General features: G+C 42.6%; 1 protein-coding gene across 3 annotated transcripts in view; it reads right to left on the reverse strand.

Moving 5' to 3' along the window:
- cacna2d2a (calcium channel, voltage-dependent, alpha 2/delta subunit 2a) overlaps nucleotides 1–22,423 on the reverse strand; it is a 141,283-nt gene that overhangs the window by 54,443 nt on the left and 64,417 nt on the right. For 2 of the 3 annotated variants that reach the window (XM_044024961.1, XM_044024960.1), the window contains exons 4-5: nucleotides 19,279–19,338; nucleotides 3,250–3,294 (exon numbers count right to left, since the gene is read on the reverse strand). In XM_044024961.1, coding sequence (XP_043880896.1) covers nucleotides 3,250–3,294; nucleotides 19,279–19,338 — 105 coding nt within the window. The remainder of the gene's footprint in view (nucleotides 1–3,249; nucleotides 3,295–19,278; nucleotides 19,339–22,423) is intronic. The other variant, XM_044024962.1, reaches the window with a different exon arrangement.

Here is a 22,423-nt window from a genome sequence, read left to right on the forward strand (position 1 = left end):
TTCTAATCTCAGAATGTGAACAGTTTCTAATCTCAGAATGTGAATGTGAACATTTTCTAATCTTGGAATGTGAATATTTTCTTATCTCTGAATGTGAATTTTTTCTAATCTCGGAATGTGAATATTTTCTAATCTCTGAATGTAAATGTTTTCTAATCTCGGAATGTGATTTCCAGGTTTGGTAAACAATGATGTATGAATTAACATTTTCTAAACTCTGAATGTGAAAATTTTCTAATCTTGAAATGCGAACATTTTCTAATCTCTGAATGTTTCTAATCTCAGAATGCAAACATTTTCTAATCTCTGAATGTTTCTAATCTCAGAATGTGAACCTTTTCTAATCTCAGAATGTGAACATTTGCTAATCTCTGAATGTGAACATTTTCTAATCTCTGAATGGGAACATTTTCTAATCTCAGAATGCGAACATTTTCTAATCTCTGAATGTTTCTGATCTCAGAATGCAAACATTTTCTAATCTCTGAATGTTTCTAATCTCAGAATGTGACATTTTTCTAATCTCAGAATGTGAACATTTTCTAATCTCAGAATGTTTCTAATCTCAGAATGTGAACATTTTCTAATCTCAGAATGTGAATGTTTTCTAATCTCAGAATGTGAATGTTTTCTAATCTCAGAATGTGAATGTGAACATTTTCTAATCTTGGAATGTGAATATTTTCTTATCTCTGAATGTGAACTTTTTCTAATCTCGGAATGTGAATATTTTCTAATCTCTGAATGTAAATGTGATTTCCAGGTTTGGTAAACGACGGCATTTTTCAACATTTTCCGACATTTTATGGACAAAAGAATGACTCAATCTTTATTTGCAGCTCTAGAATTCAATTGATTGCTGTAATGTATACTGTATAAACTGTATATATGGGAGGAGGTGTTTTGTATAAATTTATATAATTCTGACAATTTTGAAAGTTGGTTTAGAAGAGATTAGTTGAGAGAATATATATTCATTAAACTTGATTAGGTTAGGGATGCAGGCTCTTGTGAGGGTGAGGGTGTTTGTTTATCTCTAAAGTCTGACACTAATTCTGTCAATGTCGGGCAGGGAGTTTTTTTTCTTTTCTTCCTTTCTTCCTTCAGAAGAGCCAAATCATAATTAACCAAGGCAGCGTCTAATTAGGAGCGGAATAAATCCACACAGGAAAGACTGATTGGTTCATTTTCTTCAACCATCCACCACCTGTTTTGCTCAATTCATTACCCAATTTGTTAATTTTATCTCCCCGTTTTCAAGGTTTAATTAAAGGCTGAAGAGGCCAGAGATGACATTTTGAAGATTCTTTCGCTCCCGCCTTCAGCCCGACTAACATTTGCCTGAAACCTGTCACACGCGTGTGTGTGTGTGTGTGTGTGTGTACTTGAAAGAGCGCAGGAATGCACAGCATAAAAAGACCGACAAATAGTTCTTCATAAACCAACATTCATAAAAGCAGTAATTTCCTCGAGCACAGTCAACGTGTCATTTGCAACAAAACAAAACAGTTAATTAAGTACATTAGCACCTAAGGATATGACTGGCAGAAAGGTTCTCCCAGAGGAACCAAAGGTGTAGAAGCTACAGAAAAAGGATAATCTGGAAGTTGAGTTGCAGAAACAACATACTTCAAAACAAGAAGGTGATCTCGTTAGTGAGTCTGAACAAAATACCAAAAGTTAAACACAAATCACACTATGTTATCTCATCTGACCAATGGAGAGTGGTCACATGACAAAACAGTGAAGCAGGTGTACTGTATCAATGCAGAATAAATATGTGTGTGAGTGCCCTGTGAGTACGCTGGACCTTGACTTAGTATTGTTTTTATTTATAAGTGAATTTGACCTCTGCTTTTAACCCATCCTTTGTACACAACCAGTAGTGAACACACACACAAACCAGACACAAGAGCAGTAGGCAGTATTTATCTGTATCCAGGATTTGAACAAGCAACCCTCTGGTTACAAGCCCAATTCCTTTCCACTGGGTCATGGGCTGCCCAGTTAAAAAAGTCCCAGCTAAAAGGCTTCAAACATTTGCGTGTAATTACTTTAAAGAGTTTAACTGAAACTGATAATACATGCGTTTGTATAGACCTATATGTACCAGATAAAGTGCCGGAATGAGTCGTCGACATGCTTTTAAATTGTGGCATGACACTTTTCCATCAAAGGCACAGAAACAAGTGGAGAAATTGGACAGGGTACAGCATACAGGATAATGAACAGAGGAGACGAGGCCTGGATAAGAGAGCCTGGCCATCACTTACCTTTCTGTAAAACCAAATCCTCATCATATCTCTCTAATAGTACAAGGTTTTAATTGAAAAGGGTCATCGTGGGAGGACTCAAGATACAGATAGGGGAGTACTGGTGGGCTGCTGTTAGGTTTGCAGAGATGAGGAATGACCTCTGCCTCACCTCCGCCGCTGTCTTTGGGTGGCGGCGGGGGGCTGGTGAAGTGAGGGTCAGGGGGTGTGTCACACTGGCTCAGCCTCAGTGTGCCATGTTAATGATGACCGATGTTCGCCAATTAGATGTGCTGACAGGCCCTAAAGTGCTGAGTCATTAATCACAGGAGTAGTGTGCACAAAGAGAAAATCACATCATGATTTATTGCTCCTCTACGCCTTCCTTTCTCACTCTCTTCACCTCTCTGTCTCACTCTCTTCCCATCTTTTCGTGATTTGGTGATCTGGGGGTGGGGGTGATTCTAGAACTCCTCCATGAAAGTTAATCAATCAGCGGGCGAGCGGGCTCTGAGCAGGAACTGGGCTGCAGTCAGATTCCGGTGATTTGCAGAGGACCCTACATTACCCGGCCTGTAGGCCTTTTCTCTGAATCCCATTCACATTCTCCAGAGTGTGACTGACATGCATGGTGGAAATTGCATCTCATAATAATTGCAGTGGAGACAGATTTTTCACAGTTTCAGGGTTAAAGTTGACACAGTTAGGGTCCAGGGTTAAGGGGAAACACTCTGATTACTGGGTGTGGGGGAGGACAGCGGGAATCACTGTCGTCACATGCACGCTGGCTTGCTCCTGCTCTGTCACACCAACTCACCATGAAGCAGTGTCACCTCACTAACACACAGACAGCCCGGGCGCCTGTGAACGGAGGCGGGGCATCAACACCGAGGAGGCCAGGGGGAGGGGTGGGGTTGCAGGAAAGGGTGGCGGGGGTAAGAGTCGGGATTTGATGCAGGCAGACGGGGGAGTGGGAAGCAGTCCTTACTGTACTCACATAGTCAGAATCCGCTTTGGAATCGTAGTATGAAATGGCATTCTCCTGTGCAGAAGAGAAGAGTGAAAAGAAAGATGATGAGAGAAGATATAGCAGCGCTTACAACAGCCCCGGCTCCTTGCCGTGGTAAGCTAGAGAGAGAGAATCATGGTTATATTCAATCACACTGTGCAGCATGAGAATATAATCAGCATCACAGAACACAGGAGTAGTAGTGTGATGTGGAATGACAGTCATGAAGAGGCGAGCAGATCGCCGCAGAGATATCGAAGGGATGTAAAGCATCTGTCCAACGCCATTTGTCAGAGAGATGTATGTGGCACATGTGTTGTGGAAAACTGTTGAGCTCAGATGTAACGTGGAGCAAAACTCTCCGAGAGTCGTATCAGCATCAGCTGGACGTGTTTTCAGTCTGGACCGTAAGAAAATATAGAAAAAGAAAAAAGCAAAACAATGGGAGTTTATGCCGTGGCCTTTATTTGCTCCGATTATAAAACTATCGACTGCAAGTCATCTTAAAACCAAGCTCCCGGCAAGACCCCATACACAGGCTGCAAGCAGGTGTACTTTCAAGGCCTCACTGGAAGAACTGCAACCATGGTTCAATGAGAGAGAGAGCATTTGTCTCTTGCTCAATTACACCATTTTCCACTTAATTATTTTACACTCGACACTTATTCTCCTTCGGTTTTGTTTTGCATTTGTGTTACACACATAGAACGCTCAATTACCTTGTTTCTCGAACCCCCCCGTAAGTTCCCTTTGGACTTTTTGAGCCTCTTTCTATACCATGGCATGTTTCTTAGCTGACATACTGGTTCTAATCAGACAGCTTGGATGAAAGTGGACAAAAAAGGAGGAGTGAAATCTGCCCCAAACCCCGACGATGAACCTCCTGAACACACCTGCACGTCCCTCATTTCCATCCCCAGTCTTACAGGTGAGATTGGAAGGCGTGTGGAGCGATCACAGAGGATCGCTCAGGGAGTGCATTGGGTTAAGTTGAGGAGTTGGGATGAAGGCTGAGGTCGGGGAGATATGAAGGGATGAATTAAGAGGGCAGAGATGGGTGGTGGTGGTGGTGGTGGTCGATGCAGTGGGGAAAAAAAAGCTACCTGGGCTAAAAATAGCCTCTGCAGAGAGAGAGAGAGAGAGAGAGAAGATAAAGAGAAGGAGAGAGATTGTGGCAGAGCAACAGTGTTGTTGCGTCTGCCAGCAAGGATTGATCTGAAGTCCAGTCCGGTTTAGATTAGTCCCTCGCTTCTAAAGAGTTTACTCTCACTATACTGCGGCATTACAGCTCATTATTCAAGGCTGTTTTACATTACATTACATTACATGTCATTTAGCAGACGCTTTTATCCAAAGCGACTTACAAAAGTGCATTTAAACATTTGGGTACATTTGGTTTTCTGTAAGTAAACACTTGGGATGAGGTCCAGCAGCTTTTCTCAAAAACAAATAATGTACTCAGAAAGAAATATACACCATCGTTTTGTTTGCAGTCCAACGTCCCTCAGCAAACACAATCGTGTACATATTTACCAAACTTAGTGCCAGCGTCTGCTTTCAAATCTGAGGCTCACTCAAATCACGACTCTGATCAACACACAGGACCAGGATCAATATTTACCATATATCATTGTTATCATGTGAACATGGGATACAGAAATGCATCATTTAAATGCCATGGCCTGGTTTTACTCCTTATAATTACTTATTATATTATATTATATAGCTATTTAAAACCTAAATATAAAACGGCCCACCAGCAGTACTGCCGCGGCCCACTAGGGGGGCCACTACCCACACACTGCACTGTATACAGACAGATTAATATAAGAAGAAGACTAAATAAAAAACCAGGAGATCCACACACATACAGTAAATGTTACACACCACCCTCCACACAAAAATGTGGTCATGTATTTTAAAAAAATGCTCTTCCAGTGTGTGTATCGCAGCTGCTGAGGTGGTTGATGCAACCCGACGCATTTCTAAGACGTTTTATATCAATCTTTTATTTGTCACACACCTGTGCAGCCGATATCACCGGCCCCGTGTACACAGGAAGACAAATCATTTGTGCTTTGATGTGTTTGAACGAGCACCTAAAGTGAGAACAAGTCTGCTCATGAAGGGAAATATCGCTCCAACGACACAGTCTGACACAGACCACGTGGCCTTGGACAGAAGAAGTGTCTCTATGTGGATGAGTCCTAGGACACCGTGACCCTCTGAGCAGCCCCTGAGACCGCATGGCCATCTGCTGTGGCTGGTCACAGATCTCTGTGGGCTCGCGGGTCAGGGTTAAACACATGTCTGATACAACACCAAGCCAGCAATCCCACACTCGGCTCTCGCCCGGCACAGTCCAGCCACTGCACACAAGACATTCACATCGATCCAGCCAAAAGTTTAAAACCAGTGACAGGTGAAGTGGATAACATTGATTATTTTTCTTACACTGGCACCTGTTAATAAAAAAGTTTTTGTTTTTTTTCTAATCATCACTTCTCCTCAATTTGCAAAGACAGCCCAACGATTTGGAAATATCTCCTTGTGTGTTTTATGAATTATTTAAATGTCAAAAATCCTCCCTTTGAGACAAATTTTCACTTGATCAATGAACAATTAAGCTTTGTCTGTTTCAAGCAGCTCCGCAGCAAAGAGGTTCCTTTTTATAAATTCTCCCTCCAAAAAGCCATTTCCGCTTCTTAGCTATTACCTTTCTAATCACAACTGTGCGTGCCTCAGAATGTGGTCTTGTTAAAGCCGATAGTTGGGCAATCAAACGCCGCGTAAGAGTTTTCATTTAAAAAAACTTTGAAAACAAGTGCATCTGCTGCTGCAACTCATGTTTCAAGCCGTAATGATCCATGAGGTTTGCATCCTTCGTCACTGCAAGCCCTGGCTTATTTCATATTAACTTCAACTAAACAATTTTGAAAAGCATCGACGTCTCTTTTGACAGTCGCCTTGATGCTTGTCGTCAACTGTGGTCTGACAAGCATGACGCCTAAAGGGACCGTCCCCGAGGCATGTTATATAAGTGCTGTCATGAGAACCACTTTGTGTATGGCCAATTTTGCATCATGTGATCACTCAGGTGTGTGTTTTTGACCTGGGGAGGAGAAGGCGGCAGGAAGAAAGTGTACAATACTTGGATAAGGAACATCTACAACCACGATATACAAACTGACGCATCCTTAAACAGCTCAAGAGCTATTCTGGTGACATAATGGGAACCTACACCACATGAAGCAGTTAGTATTAAATGGATGGATGAATAATGCATCATAAAAACAATCGCACGATGGCAGACGTGAAAGAAATACTTGATGTTAAGACATAAACTGATCATGTTGTGTCATCAGAGATTAAGGAAACATGATAAACTGAAATATGGGCTGGGTCTGCTGTGTCACCCACCTTTACCCACCCAATAACCCAGCTCACGGCACTTTAACCATCTCATGACTATAATGATAATCAGGCCGTCTGGATTTATTTTGATTTTATGGCTGTAGAATATTGTCAAAGAAATGTTGAACGAGTGAGGTCCTCTGCCTCGTTCTGCTCCCTTTTTCCAAGATAACATTCACTTTCGATATCTGGCAGTTATTCAACCGTTTGGGAATCACGGCACTGAGAAGCTGACGTCACAAACGGCGTGTGACGCGCTGGTGAATCTTGTTCTGTGCAGCCCTGAGGGCGACTGTAATGACAAGTATATACGGGTAAAATAAACCATGTCAGTCATCATCTAACCGCTTTATCCTCCACCAGAGGGTCGCGGGGGGTGCTGTGCCAATCTCAGCTACATCGGGCGATAGGCGGGGTACACCCTGGACAGTTCGCTAGTCCATCGCAGGGCCACACACAGCTAGAGACAAACAACCATTCACTCTCACACTCACTCCTAGGGTCAATTTAGAGTGTCCAATTCACCTAATCCCCAAATTGCATGTTTTTGGACTGTGGGAGGAAGCCGGAGAACCCGGAGAGAACCCATGCACACACGGGGAGAACATGCAAACTCCATGCAGAAAGGCCCTTGTTCCAACCGGGGCTCGAACCCGGGTCTTCTCGCTGCAAGGCGAGAGTGCTAACCACTAAACCACCGTGTGGCCAAATAAACCATGTATGTTTATAAAAAAAGAACACAGACTGAGGGACAGTAACATACTTAAACTTCACTCCTGCAATGTCTTGAACTGGAATTCTGCTCGTTGTCCAACATGTCTCCCCTGTAAGAGTGAATGCATGTAAGGCCATGACTACACACTCGCACAACACAGAGACACACACACACAGTCTGAGAAATTCCCTCTGACACAAAGTGCTATCAGTAAATTAAATCTATCATGCTGAGTGGACCAACAAATTCCAAACAGGAGACAAACACTAAGGTCAGGTGATGATCTCCAGCCCCTCTGTTACATCAATCTTCCTCCGCTCATCTCCTACCCTCCCTCCTCTCCACTCCCTTATCTCAATCTGCTTCCTCTCTCCTCCCTTTGCCCCGTCTCTACTCCTGGTCCTCCCTGCCCCGTCTTATCTTCATCTCTTCTAATCTCTCTATCTTTAACACCAGCCTCCTCTTGCCAATTTCAGATTCCAGTAAATGCCAGCGTTAGGTTAGATGCCTACTGTTGCTATAGAAACACCCGCTCTAGATTACAATGTGACTTTGTCTCCTTGCCAGTGCTACAATGTCTGCCGGCTATAATGTCTGACCAGGTGCAGGCCAGCGGATCATTTGTCTCTGTACGCCTCTCAAACAGTCTGAATATGAGGTTTGTTCTTCTGCCACTTTGATTTCTGTCACAAGTGACGTGCTATCTATATGTTTAATGTCGTCTTTCACATGGAGTTACCAAATCATCCTTCCAATTGAGGGCTATTGCTTTCCAAACTCACATTGTCAATGACACGTAACAAATAAAAAAAAAAAGCAGGTGCATACAAAAGGCTGTCATATGTGGGAGTACATGTGCATATCTAGATGGTTCGAATGTAAACCTGTGAGCTCGCTCAGTGGCTCGGCTGAGACAGGTTGACATTTGAATGTGAGACAAGCGCTCCATCATGGGTGGGGACAGATTACAGTCATATTCATATCTCCTCTGGACACCTGCTAATGACTTTATAATTACAGAACACAGCGCCTCTGCAGTACCCTGGGGTGTGCACACAAGCATGGAGGAACACACACACACACACTGAGCACCTCTTTCCTGGTCCCCATAGTCTAGCAATCATTCCTAGCACCAGTTTCCTTAATGGAAACTGACATTATATCAAACACAATAAAGGATTTCATTTACTGCTCTTCATTAACAGCCCATAAGGTACAACACACACACACACACACACACACAAATATAAACAATGTGGTGTGGATGTAGGGAAGATCTGCTTACTTAAAGTAGCAAAACTGTTATAGAGCTATACATTTTTAACTCCTTTTCTTATCTCATACACTCCAGTCGCTCCTCCGTCATTCTATTTCCACAGCAAACCCATATCAGAATCTCTAGGTGTCAAATAGTGCGAACTTAAGACATTCAAACTAGATAAACACCGGGCAATATTGGCCGGTGACACCTCTCCTGTAAGTGGAGGCTCCAGGCTGACTCTGGTGCACACACACACACACACACACACTGATACACAGGTGCATTACAATCATTTTATGGTAAGTAAGGAATGACTGACATCCAATTTATTCAGCAAAATTAAATGTAAAGGGAATGTATGGACAAAGGGGCTCTCAGAGATGTCAGGGTGAAAATCACAATATGTGATAGGAAACTCATTTGTTCAGTTTACATGAGCCACAGGGCCGCACGGGGGTGAAGAGGTGAGCTCACGTAAAAATGAATTTCAACATGCGGTGAAATGTTCAGAGATCTAAAAGCCGTCTGAAATGCACAGGTTATCTGTGAATAAAACACTACACCTTCATCTTTTGGTGGTGTGGCTTTGATTTAAGGGAACGTTAAATCAATTACAGGGTGCGGACACACTGTGCTACTTCTTAGCACGGAGGCAAAAACACGGTATTATTCTTCTGTGCGCTTTGCACCATTAACATTTCGTCTTGGGATATTATGGCTCAAAAAATATGACTTTAGAATGAACTAATTTTAGCTAAATGGAGCCAAACACTTGATTAACTACAGGCCTAGATTTGGCTAATAAAACTAAATTTTTTAATGGCCAAATCTATTGCCTTCTAATGTCATGATGTTTATCATCGTTTTACAGGTAATAAAAAGTTAGGTAAGTTTTATATAATAATTAGTTAAAGCACAAAACTACATACCAACCATTCGTGAATCACTACAAATCGTGATTGTCTCCTTAAGTACTCAGAAAGTATAAACTTCTACCAAGGCTGCGTCATTACACATCCCAATCCTGCACAAGAATTGTTTTGAAGATCCGTATCAACCAACAATTATTTCTTCTTCGGGCCAAAACCAACATCGTTCTGCAGCTCATAGTCACGGCCACACAAACGGACAAATGCATCAAGGGCTGTGTTGAGGTGTCCGCTATGAGAAATGGCTGCTGTTTTAACCACTGAAGGTTACAAACATGCCTCTTTATAATGTCAAGTCAAGAGAGAGTCAAACAGCAAACTGGAAATTAAAGTGTTGGCCTGGAAAAAGGAGAGAGGGAGTAAGAGTGAAATTCAGATAAAGGAGTGCATGATGGAGGCCTTGGGCGGGGCTGTCTCCCTCCCTCCCAACCTCCCTCCCCCCCCTCTCTCTGCATCCCCAGGCTTTTAAATGATTAGGGAGTTTGCCGAGACCATGGCGTCAAAGCATAGCTCCATGCAGATGTTCATTTGTATGCCAATAAACAAATGTGCCCCCGGATTAAAGCCCCCAATACACAGTGCAAATTCAGCAAAGTGAATGGCATTCTCCATGCACAGCTCATCAGTGTCTCGCTGCTCTTCAGACAGATCACCATGCCTCCTCCGAAACTGCACACTCACTTCAAAGACTTGAGAAGATAGGGCGGCGTGCGAGAGATAGCTGTAATGAGGGAGGAGAGAAGTCGAAATTAAAAGTCAATGATTTAAAAAAAGATTTATTTTTTTTACGTGCCCCCATTTAGCCCATGAATCTGCGATTGCTGCTTTCTATAAATCTCCGTTAGTAAACATCGTCACCTGTGCACAGGTCACAGAATCCTTCTCTTTCTTCACAATTCCACAATTCCACTTGGTAAAAGCAGTTAAATCAGTCTGAATATTCCAGGCCCGGCGATAAGGGGGTGGGGGGAAAAAACCTCTTTGTCCCTATGCACTCTGGGTAATGCTGCTTGCCATTGTTGGCTGACAGGTCCCCATTGAGGAGAAAGGTTTTTAAAACTGATAGCATCGCCACAATGCATGGACACAGTGCCAGATAAAAAGCCTATCCGACATGACACACACTTGCCAACGCCTCCCCATCAAGGCCTCAATCTGATCGTAAAGGGCAGGACAGAGGTGCTGTACAACAAATGAAGACGAATAAGATAAAGAGGCGGTGGTGATATTAATGCCATTATCAGATCCCGGGAGGATTTGATCAATTTAACGGCACTTATTTGAGCCTTCCTGTCAAATCATCTGAGCAGAACGTCCTATTCATCCTCAAGATTTCAATCCAAATTTGAAATTCCTTGATTTCATTTGACTGATCTTTTTTTTTTTCCAGCCATCTCCGCCACTGTTACGAGTCGTGAAGTCACCGCGCTTCTCCATGCAGACCGGCTCTGAGTGTCCAATCAACAATCAACGCCGGACAAAGGAAACCTGTTATTTTCGACCCCATAATCATTTCCATCAGATGCCTTGCTGTCCCTCACAATGATTTGCACATTCAAATGACAAAAGGGGGAGCTTTTAAGATCTCTGCAGACAGGCACCAAGGACAGCGAGGACAGAATATACCAAACGTGCGTCTTTCCCGCCAATGAAGCCACACCTGCATAGATTTGACATAAAAATACCCTCAGACATCAAGTGTTCATTTGAGACATGCCTTAAAATTGGAAAAGGGATGAAAAGATGTTGGGCTGCAGCTGTCAACTGTTTAAGATAAACTGATTTAGGTTCAAATAAAACTCCTGATAATAATGGAAAATGCCAATCATTAGAGCAAACTGAGTTGTCCTCAAATAACTTAAAACCAGCCAGTGCCATTATTGACTTAAACAAATGAAAAAAGGCCAAAAATTTAAATGATTTGAATTGAATTTTCTGTCGATAAATGTAGTAATTTATAAGTACTGAAAAATAATACACATTACTGTACGCTCTCTCCTTGACCATGCCTGGACCAGAACTGCAGGTTCATCCTTTGAAATAACATTTCATGTGAAAATCATGGTCTGTAGTGTATGACTCGATGGATTTCTCTGACTATCGATTCCAATCTCCTGTGAGGCAAAGGAATCGATCAGAGGGATTTAGACACGGGGGCTGCTCTGTGAACCGTGCCTCTCTCTCTGGTTAGCGAGCTGCATTAGATTTGGCCAAACCCGTGCAGACTGAAGGTGTGTACACCTGAACACAGTCTGCCATTACCTGTCCCTGCAGTGCCTCTACTCTGCGTCATATTATACTTTTGTCAGTGTTCCTCTATAATCAAGTGTAGAACAGCATGGGTTTTTCAAGAGGTCTCTGTTGAAGCAGCCGAGAAACATTACGGCGAGATGAGAAAAAAAACAGAAGAGGAGATGGAGGGAAAAATAGTTGAAGTAGTGAAGGGGACAGAAAGAAGAGGACATTTCTACCTTGGAGAGAACCACTTAAATAAATTACAGCAGTCCGCAATTAAGGAGCTGAAATTACCAAACTGTGGGTCACCACAGCAACCACAGGCCTGATCAAAGGAGTCAGCAGCCGAGCAGCAGTTAAATGAGGGATGGCATCAGAAGAGAGGAAAAGTGATGGATGGGAGAACAAGAAGCTGCTGTCAAAATGGTCATTTAATACAAGGAATATATTATGAGAATAGGGCTCGTCGAGAAATATCTTCATTCTTCTCTTTGATACGTGCCCACCAGTGACACTTGGTCCTGTTAGCGTAGCTGTTAGCAAAGATGGCGGACACGGTTTACATTCTGGGAATGAGGTCCCGCCCCCGCCCCCGCCCCCCCACGAGTGGGAATCAGCGTTGCAGTCTCAAGTGGACACGAAAAAAAGAAAAGAATGAAGATATTTGGTGGGAATTTTCAAAAATACTATTCTAATACAAAGCTACATGCAAATGGGTGAACTATTCCTTTAAGCCTTCGAACACGCCACACATACATTCTCAGTTACAGAACTGCATCCATGTGCAGTTACCAACGTAGGAATTTCATTCCACATACACCCTGTCTCGTTTCTTTCCCTTCTAGTGGCAAACAGATGGAAGTCCGTCGTGTGGCTCAGGATTCAGTGATAATACTGTTTATGTGTTCCATTACGTGCTCGGCAGGCTGCGAGCACTCGGGTCTCGGCGCAGCCATAAGGTAGTAAAAAAGAAAAAAAACGGAAAAAAAAAAAAAACACCTGCTCACAATGAAAATAGATGCAATTTATTTGTGATTATACAACATGGCTATGCTTATCGGTGTTTGAAATAAGCACTGTGCATTTAATAAGAACTCACATAGCTATATCACCCTCCTCCCACTCCTAAGCGCCTGCTCCTCCTATTCCTTTTTTTAGATTTAATGGATGTTTTTTTCCCGCCGTGAGGTTCTTGGTTTTGTCGCTCAGGAAACGCATAAAATGCAGGCCCATGATGGTCAGTGAATAAAATGGAAAACCAGTATCATCGCTTGCAGATATGACTCACAGCTAGCTACTTATTGCAGTTATTATTGCAGCGCTACAGTAATGGGAGCGAGGACGCTCTGAATTCGCTCTGAAGGAAAATATCTGGGCTACTGCTTCCCTGATAATGTTGGGTAACATTTGCGAAAAGCAAAGACATTGATGAAACAAAATTGGATTTCGGTTTCCCTTCATTAATGTCTACTAAAATCTGAACTTGAATCTGTCCACGTCACCTCGTAACACTAATATATTCTGTGGCTAATGGAGCTGCTAACTGTCAGGGCTAGTCTGAGAGTTGCCACAATGAGCTTCACTCATTTCAAGTGAAGGGCCAATTATCTCAAATAAAAGCCTCCCGAGCTGAACTTGGTCAAGTGAACGCACCCTTGCAGTTTTGAAGATTGTTGAAATATCAGCAAAACAAAACTATCACGGACATTGTTGGTCATTTACAGAATGAAATTAAACAGGATTCAAACTAAATAGGGTAAAAGCTGACGCAGGACAGTAAAGGCAATTAAGACTCGGGCAGCGGAACATTGTGCAACACAGGTGCGAGAGAAACTCAGACGATCACACATGCGCGGAGAACAAGAAACGGGTCACGTGAACGCCACTGTGTTATGTATGCGAGTGGGTGTTTGAGAGCAGATGAGGAGAGACGGAGGCAGAGTGAGAAGAAGACAAAGAGAAGCAGAGATTGTGTTGTCCTATGATGAAAGGCTTGATTGATTAGAGAGTGATGATTGCAGTAAATGGCCTGGAAGATGGCTCCATCTCTGTTTCCCGTTTTCTCCGTCTCTTATACCTTCTTCCCTCACTCACTTGCTTTTTCACTTACACCGCTCTCCCTCTCTGTCTCACCCCCCCCTCCCTCGCCCTGGTTTCATCACTGCAGCCCATCAACAGAGTGCCTCTCTCTCTCTCTCTCCCCTAATGGCACAGCTATTAGTACTAATGCATTTCAAACGTACAGCAGCTGCCACATCACAATCTGATGGAAAGTACATGTCTTCCTCCAATCTACACAATCTCTGTCTTTTTATCATCCCATCTTTTTTTTCCTCTGTTCCAACGTGTTGCATGTGGTGTTAAATGTCAGATAAGTGACGGCAGTTGTCTCTGCGTGATAGCAGGTGAGTGACTGGTAATGCCGTTGCTTGTAATGTATTATTGATTGTATATTATTGATGCCATTTTTTTAACAATCTCATTTTTCAGTCTCAAATTATAGTTTAAGAGTCAATAGTAGCTAATATTTCAACATGCAATGACTTGATTTTTTGCCCCCTGGTGGCAGCTATAGGATATTAAGTTAAACAGTTTCCCAATTTTCACATCCAGCAGACACAGAGCAACATTATTATTTATTTATGTGTTTATGTGTTTCTGGCCACCTGGCAAATTAAGTCCAACATCCGCTCTCCTTTTACCTCTGTTTTCAGTCCCCGCTGCCTCCTGAGGGAAATAACTGGCTCTTTAGCAGTTAAATTGTTCCCTATGTTCCAACATCTATAGTTTTTTTTAGCGCTTTCTCACTACGCCGAACAGCTGCCTGCTGGAACAAAAAAAAAAAGTCATTGGAGTACAAAACAAATAAATAAATGAATACATAAGGAGAATCAGAACAATGAGCCCAAATAGCATACTTCTCTGTGGGTTTTGTTCCCTTTCACATTTTGGTGTCATGTTTGATCCGTTGTTAAAACAAAAATAACTACGACTAAATGAAATATAATTGGTTTGCTGTGTGCGCCGTGGAGGGGCACTTCTGATGATGATGATGATGATGATGCAGTGAGGGTTTTGTTTTAATGCCCTCGTGATAAGCTTTGTTGACCAGCTAACTACTGTGTTAACATCCGCATGATTAATCACACACGTGCTAAAGCAACAAAGTAAAACAGTACTGCTATTTATTTGTCAAATAAACTGAATTAAACCTTTTTATACCCCAGAAAATTCCCCACTTAAAACTATTTTTTCTATACAGGCATAAGTAAACAAGTAAATAACTATAATTTGACATATTAATTAAGAAATAATAACGTGCTTTACTATTTTTTACATAGATATATATATGGTCTGCTCTTTTATGCGCACTAAATCTTCAAAATTGTATCCGCAAGAGTGCACTCAAGCTTAATAATGCGATCATTTCTGTGATGTTTCAGCTTAAGTTAACTCATCAATTAGTCAAATAAATCCAGCAAATGGATTAACAGTCGTTGTTGTTAAGCCAAGCTGGACTTTATTACTGTCAGTGTAAGTTAAACAGCGGTGGTGAATCTATTTGAAGCTGTAGAGCACGGGTGTCAAACTCAAATCCATCGCGGGCCAGTTTTAAGAAATTTGGAGCAGTCACGGGCCAAAACAAAAATGTATTAAAAAACCTGTTTTAATTTGGCTTGTTTTTGTTAATTATTTAAAAATTAAAAAATTTTGATGCTTGCTCAAACATTACCTCGAGTTGAAAAATTTTGGGCTCGATCTAATTTTAAGATATGGTATCTGATTAAAATACTGTCTAAAAATAAATAAAAAATGTGTATGTGGTGTAAAGGTAGATTGTACTCTTTGATTACCGACACCGCCTCATACCACAAAAGAAATACTGTTTGTTTTTCTGCATCAATCTTTTACATTCTGAACATTTAAGGATCATTTGTGGATATTTCTCAATCTGCTTAATCTCACTTGTAGTAGTAATTAAACACTAATGTAAACACTATTGGCGGGATGTCGTCATTTTGCGGATAATAACATAATTGCCATGCACTGTGAAAATGTAGTTTAAAGTCAGTGCACTATTTAAAGCAACACAGATTTATTATAAGGCAACTTTTTTTAAGATCAATTAAGCACTCGCAGCCACGTAAAATGACGTGGTCGGCCACATCTGTCCTGGGCGCTTGATATTGACACATGTATATTAGAGAAACAGGTGCTGTATAATACCGGCGGGTCAACTCCAGTGGGCCAAATATAATTACACAGTGGGCCAAATTTGGCCCGTGGGCCAGAGTTTGACACCCGTGCTGTATTGCATCATGAACGGACACACGGCCAGGTAAGAATATCACAAGCACTCTCTCTGGAAAAGCATAATTTTGCATTTCCTCCTTGTGTATCTGGCTGGGGTCTAGGATTGGATCGTGAAATTATTATGGAATACTAAAAAATTAGAAATGAGCTTTATGCTGATGCGTTAGAAAGGTTTGATGGCTGCCAATTTCCTGTTTATGAAACAGAAAGAGTTTTTCTTTGCTATTTGACTCCAAAGTTGCAGGTTGTACCTGTTTTCCGATGAGAATTGCAAAGCCATACTGAAATGTCTGTGCCGCCAACACAATGGCTGAGTGTCGCACTGGGATGGGCACCTGACCTTGAGAAATCAGCGACAATCCAACACTTTAATGTCCATTTCACACACCATTTCATTGCAATGGATTTAAAACCCCGAACGACCATCACAACAGTTGTTACAATCAACATTTTGACATCGATAATGTCCAGCAGTCGGGCCGGTCAGAAAACTGGCTCTGCGGTTACACCGGGAAAACCAGCAAGTGTGTGTGTGTGTGTGTGTGTGTGTGTGTGTATGAGGAGAAGCGAGAAAGAGAAAAAGAGTGAGGTCTTCCCATTGCTACGGTAACAGCTGCGATGGCAGCCGCTGTGAGGAACAGGCGTGTCATTCAGTTCCTATGATGTCACCACTTTGGCGAAGCGAGCAGATGGGCTGGGCCAGGTACACAACCTGTCGTTAATAAACACATATCAAAAATAAACACCTGACAAACACACACACACAACATTACCCTTTTCCCCTTACCCTGACCTTAACCATCACCACTAAGTGTCTCACCTTAACCCTTAACCTAGCAACCAGGTCTTAACCCTGAAAACGCCCTTTAACCCTTAGTGATCACACGGCACGGATCTGTGCCGCAGGTGCACACATGGTACATTACTGTGGGAATAATACACAACTCCTTATATGGACATTACAATTAAGTTGTGCAGACACACACACATCCTCATATCTTACTCCAATCAACAAAATCTCCACCCCCGTTCCTCTGTTGCCAACATCCTTCAGATAAATGACAGTGGTCATCATCTTCTGTCTCTGTATGATGGAAGATAGTAATGAAATTTCACAAATCTGCCAAATTGCTGAAGCTGACAAAACTTTGTCTTTTTTTTTTTTTCCTCGTTTTTATGTCTGGATTTCGGCCACCGGGGGGCAGCTATTTGATATGGTGAAACTTTTTAGCACAGCTAGCCACACTTCCACATACGAGACACAAACGAAACAACATTAGCATTTATTTGTAGTCATGTTTCTGACCATCTGGGCCGGGCCAGGTACACAACCTCCCGTTAATGAGCGGCGCGTATAAAAATGAAACACCCACTCGCTGACACACACACACACACACACACAACATAATGCTTTACTAAATTACATCAGAGTGTGAGAGAACACACAAGCACACACACACACACATACTAATCTGGAAAGGCTAAACAGAGTGTTATCCCTAACCTTAACCATCAGTTCCTCACAAATGAGGTTCTACCTCATTAGAACCAGGTTTTGGACTCCATGAAGGAGTACACTGGTCACGACAATGTCACCTAAAGAGGCAACAAGTACAAGCACGCACACACACCGTCAAATCACACACACTTTTTTCTATTGATTTGACAAACTGCTCTCAAAGATGAAATGCTTCTCTAATCTAATTAGAGTGTCAGTCAGCGTTCAGCCAAAATAAAGAAATAAAAAATAGGAAAGCACCAGATCTGCAAACAGAAACCTTTTTTTTTTGTGAAAGTCTGTGGAATACCTACCTCCCCTTGCCCCTCCCCTTGTTTTTAATGACTCCACAGTCACCCCTGCTGAGATTCATTACCTGGCCCTAATAATAAAGGCAAATGAAATCAGCTCCAATGCAATATTAATTCAGGAGCACCATTAAGATTCATTTGCAGTATTTGCAACAGTGTGATATAGTCCAACAGCTTTCACGCCTGATTAAAGGCACGTGCAGATAAGGAAAATGGCACATGAGCGTGATGGAGGTGTGTGTGTGTGTGTGTGTGGGGGTGAAGGTGGCACTGACGCTGATGATTAGACGGAAACAGGGGTGAAAATACAAGAGACAGAGAAGAGAAAGAGCTGAAGCTGAGGGGGGAACAAGGAGGGTGGTGGTGGAGGGGGGGCAGGTAGATTGTTGGCTTTTCCACTTGAGGAGGTATTGATGCTCATATTGGAGGATGCAGCTACTTGTGGTGTGTGTGTGTGTGTGTGTGGTCACTGTGACCCAGGCTCCATGTCCTGCATGGTTACACATCCGACTGAGGTGCATCAGAGCTGGGCAGGAAGAGGCAGGCGTCGGCCGCCCTCGAGACGGAGATGAAGGGACAGACAGACTGCGGCTCTCGCCACAGACCAGCAGGGATGGTAGAAGGGGGGGGGGAGGGGGGCGGTGTATGCAGCCACAGCCACCCCATGACTACAGCTTCAGAGTGTAAGCAACCATGAATAAAAATGGACTTTGTAGAGAAGTAGGGCTCATAATTATTCATTTTATATCAGTTAAAGCTTTCTCTCAAATATCCCCCAGGAGAAGCGGGGTTAAAAATCCATTTGTGGGAAGTGTACCATGACAGCGAGCTCGTCTCCCTGGAGACAGAGGATATGACAGTGGGGAATGTTCATGTGTATCTGTCGGGTGAGGCTATACGTGTGTGTGTGTGTGCATCAGTATGCATGCGTGTTTATAGAGCGTTTAAGTGTCTGCAAATGTGATAATCAGTGGAGCACGGTGGCTCGCAAACAGTTATACCATTTTCACCTTCTTTTTTTTTAGATTTGAATTGCGGATCTTTCATTTTTTTTAAAGATCAGACTCCCGAGAATACACAGTCCAACTCGCGGTGTCCTCTGGGGAAAAAAAAGGGATGGAAAGTTCCAGAGATAATACTGAAGCCCATTAAAATTAACTCACAGTGCACATGCATCTGTGCGTTTATACATGTTCTTTTTTTTTTCCCTCGTCTCTGTGATGCTGATCACATTGTCATTAAATTACTGAAGGGAAATTGGTGGATGAAGTGTAGACTAAGTCGTTTGCCTGGAACGGAGAAAAAAAGAAAAGACGAGAAGAGCGGATGTCCCACTTTACCGTTACACCGTCTTGCCATACGTGCTCCCTCTGAAGCAACTCCGCCTCCCTGGCCAGTTTCTACAAGAAAACACAGAAGAAGAAACAGTTTGAGTGTCAGGGGTCAGGAGGACGGACAGACAGACAGACAGACAGACAGACAGACAGACAGACAGACAGACAAGGCCAGCGACCTCGCTGCTTACAACAAACAGAGGAGTTGGAAATAAACACATCAATTCAGAGGACCATCAGAACAAAATGAAATGAACAAAATCTAAAGACCATAAACTGAAAATGTTTCTTCATATTTCTGAGGTATAATTTGTTGTTATTTGACTGACAGCTGAGCAATGCAAACAAACTCCTGCTGGTAACAACCCAATGCAGAGATCATTATCTTTGACTGAGGTTAATCCATCTCCATTCTTCTCCTCCGAATCAAGACAGATTTGCAGAAGTTGCAGATTCAAAATCTGCGTCTATTTCTCTGTCGTTCAATCGACTGTTTTAATAACAAAAACATCTAATCTGCTAATCACATGGCAGCGACTCAGCACATTAATGCATGTAGACGTGGCGAGGATGAACTGCTGACGTTTAAACTGAACTTCAGAACGAAGAAGAAGGAGGATTTAAGTGATGTAGAACATGATGTGGTTGTTGGTGCCAGATGTGCTGGACTCAGTATTTAACAAACAGCCATCAGCAGGGTTTACAGTGAACAGTCCAAAAAAATACTTCTCTCGCTGAAAATAGTAACAGTAACTTAAATAACCACTTGTTACAACCAAGGTATGCGTGATGGACTACAGCAACAGTGACCTCTTTATTAGATACACATAATATCTAAAGTAGTGGCTGGTAAGTGTGGCTATTAGCGACGGAAATGAGTGTCACTTCTGAACTAATAAACTTCTGACTTCTGAATACCAACCACCAATAAACACAAGGTTTATCTTCAGTCTGAAGCTTAGTGTATATAACTTCTCACATGGATGTCATTTAAGTGGCAAGTACAGTGTAGAGTACAGTGTATCCTGTCCTCCTGTGTTCAATATTTCCAGTTTCCACAGGCCTCTAGGGGGTGACCTTGTTCCTGTCACACAAGTGTGATTAGACGTACAATCCCAGCACTGTTAAGACTACTAACCCTATTTAGACCCACAACACAGTCTCCAGCTCCCCTATCATGTTTGTTTTTAGCTACCAAAACCACACAAGACACATACACTCTCATTAAAGAGGCACTGGGAGCTCCATCCACCTCATCCACTCCATGGCTCCCAACATCATTCCAGGTTCTATATGCATGGAGCACAGGGACATAAGTGGAGCATGATGGTTTGAAGTGTGTACATCAGGGGTCAGTCAGTCATCATCTAACCGCTTTATCCTGCACCAGAGGGTCGCGGGGGGTGCTGTGCCTATCTCAGCTACATCGGGCGATAGGCGGGGTACACCCTGGACAGTTCGCCAGTCCATCGCAGGGCCACACACAACTAGAGACAAACAACCATTCACTCTCACACTCACTCCTACGGTCAATTTAGAGTGTCCAATTTACCTAATCCCCACATTGCATGTTTTTGGACTGTGGGAGGAAGCCGGAGAACCCGGAGAGAACCCACGCACACACGGGGAGAACATGCAAACTCCATGCAGACAGGCCCTTGTTCCAACCGGGGCTCGAACCCGGGTCTTCTTGCTGCAAGGTGAGAGTGCTAACCACTACACCACCGTGTGGCCCTACATCAGGGGTGTCAAACTCAAATGACCTGGGGGCCAATGAGCATCTAGTCTGGTCAAACAGGGGCTGACATAGAGGAAAAAAAAGTGGAAAAAACAACTATTCAGTAGCCGGTGGGCAATATAAGATATTCATTATGATATTAGACAGAATTGCAAAGTGAAAGTGCTTGTTTTGATATGAAATGATTCACAATCAAAACACATTTATGATGCACAAAAACGGAGAATTAAATAGAAAATGTAGCAAATAATGACGAGGATAACTGTGATTAAAACAGCTCAAATATATGTCATTTCATGTTGAGTGTAATACATTTAATAAAGCAATGATTACAACTGAATGTCTTATGACCATTATAAAAATATTATTCTGTCTCTATTCCATCTCCGGTACCACCAGTTTGACACCCCTGGTGTACATAATTTGTTTTCACTGGCTAACTTGGGGCACATCATAGGAGAACACATGGATCGGCTTTACTCCTCTGGGTCTGTGGCGTTGTGCTTTTAATCACCTGAACGAGCCTTAAATAACTTTGATAAGATTCGATTCATTTCCTAATGAGACAAAAGGCAAACGGAAATAATAATAATAATAATGATGATGATGAAACGTGGATCTAATTGCCTCGCTGAAATTACGACCAAAGAGTTAATTAGAAAAGGCAGTAATTGTGAGTCTTTTCATTTGAGAGGGTCAGCCTTGCTAAAGGCCAGCGCCACAGTCATAATCTCTCGGCGAAATTAAATAACACTGCATTTGTTTCAATTCGGGATACACTCTAAACATGAATCTGACTTCACTGTCTGCTGTATTTATTTATGAATATGAGGGATTTCATTTTCAGAACATTTTCAATCAGTCAACTCTCTGTCATGAACTATGATACAGCTTCCCTGTCCCTCTCCCCTTGGGTGCAGCCTTATTCTCAGCATTTAATCTGTCAGTAAGAATCTCTACTTTGTCCCTTTGGAAAATCAATTTCTCTCCCGCTGAGTAGCCCACACACATTCTTTTTTTTTTTTTTAAGCTCTGTTCCTTCACCTGCCGACTCCCTCCATTGTCTTCCCCCACTCTGCTCCTTTTAGGCCTCCATTTCCCTGGGACCCTATCTCTTTCCTAGCAGTTTAATGGGGTCCCTGCGCTCCAAAACAGCCATGTGTCATCGTGTGTCTTTCCTTCCTTTGTGTTGGCGCGGATGGATGGGCAACACAAACACCCAATGAATCAGAGTGAGAGATGTGGGAAGGAGGAGGGCAGGGATATATCATCTGTGTGTTGGTGGCTGGAGCCCAAGCAGCTTAGAGCGTAGTGAAATCGGCACAGTACAGCACAGATAAGCTCAGCAGAGGCTCACAAAACACAGCAAATAACACAGGTACATATAACATGTAGAGTCACAACATGAAGATG

This window comes from Solea senegalensis, linkage group LG4 (genome assembly GCF_019176455.1).
Source record: "Solea senegalensis isolate Sse05_10M linkage group LG4, IFAPA_SoseM_1, whole genome shotgun sequence".
In the NCBI taxonomy this organism is placed as follows: domain Eukaryota; kingdom Metazoa; phylum Chordata; class Actinopteri; order Pleuronectiformes; family Soleidae; genus Solea; species Solea senegalensis.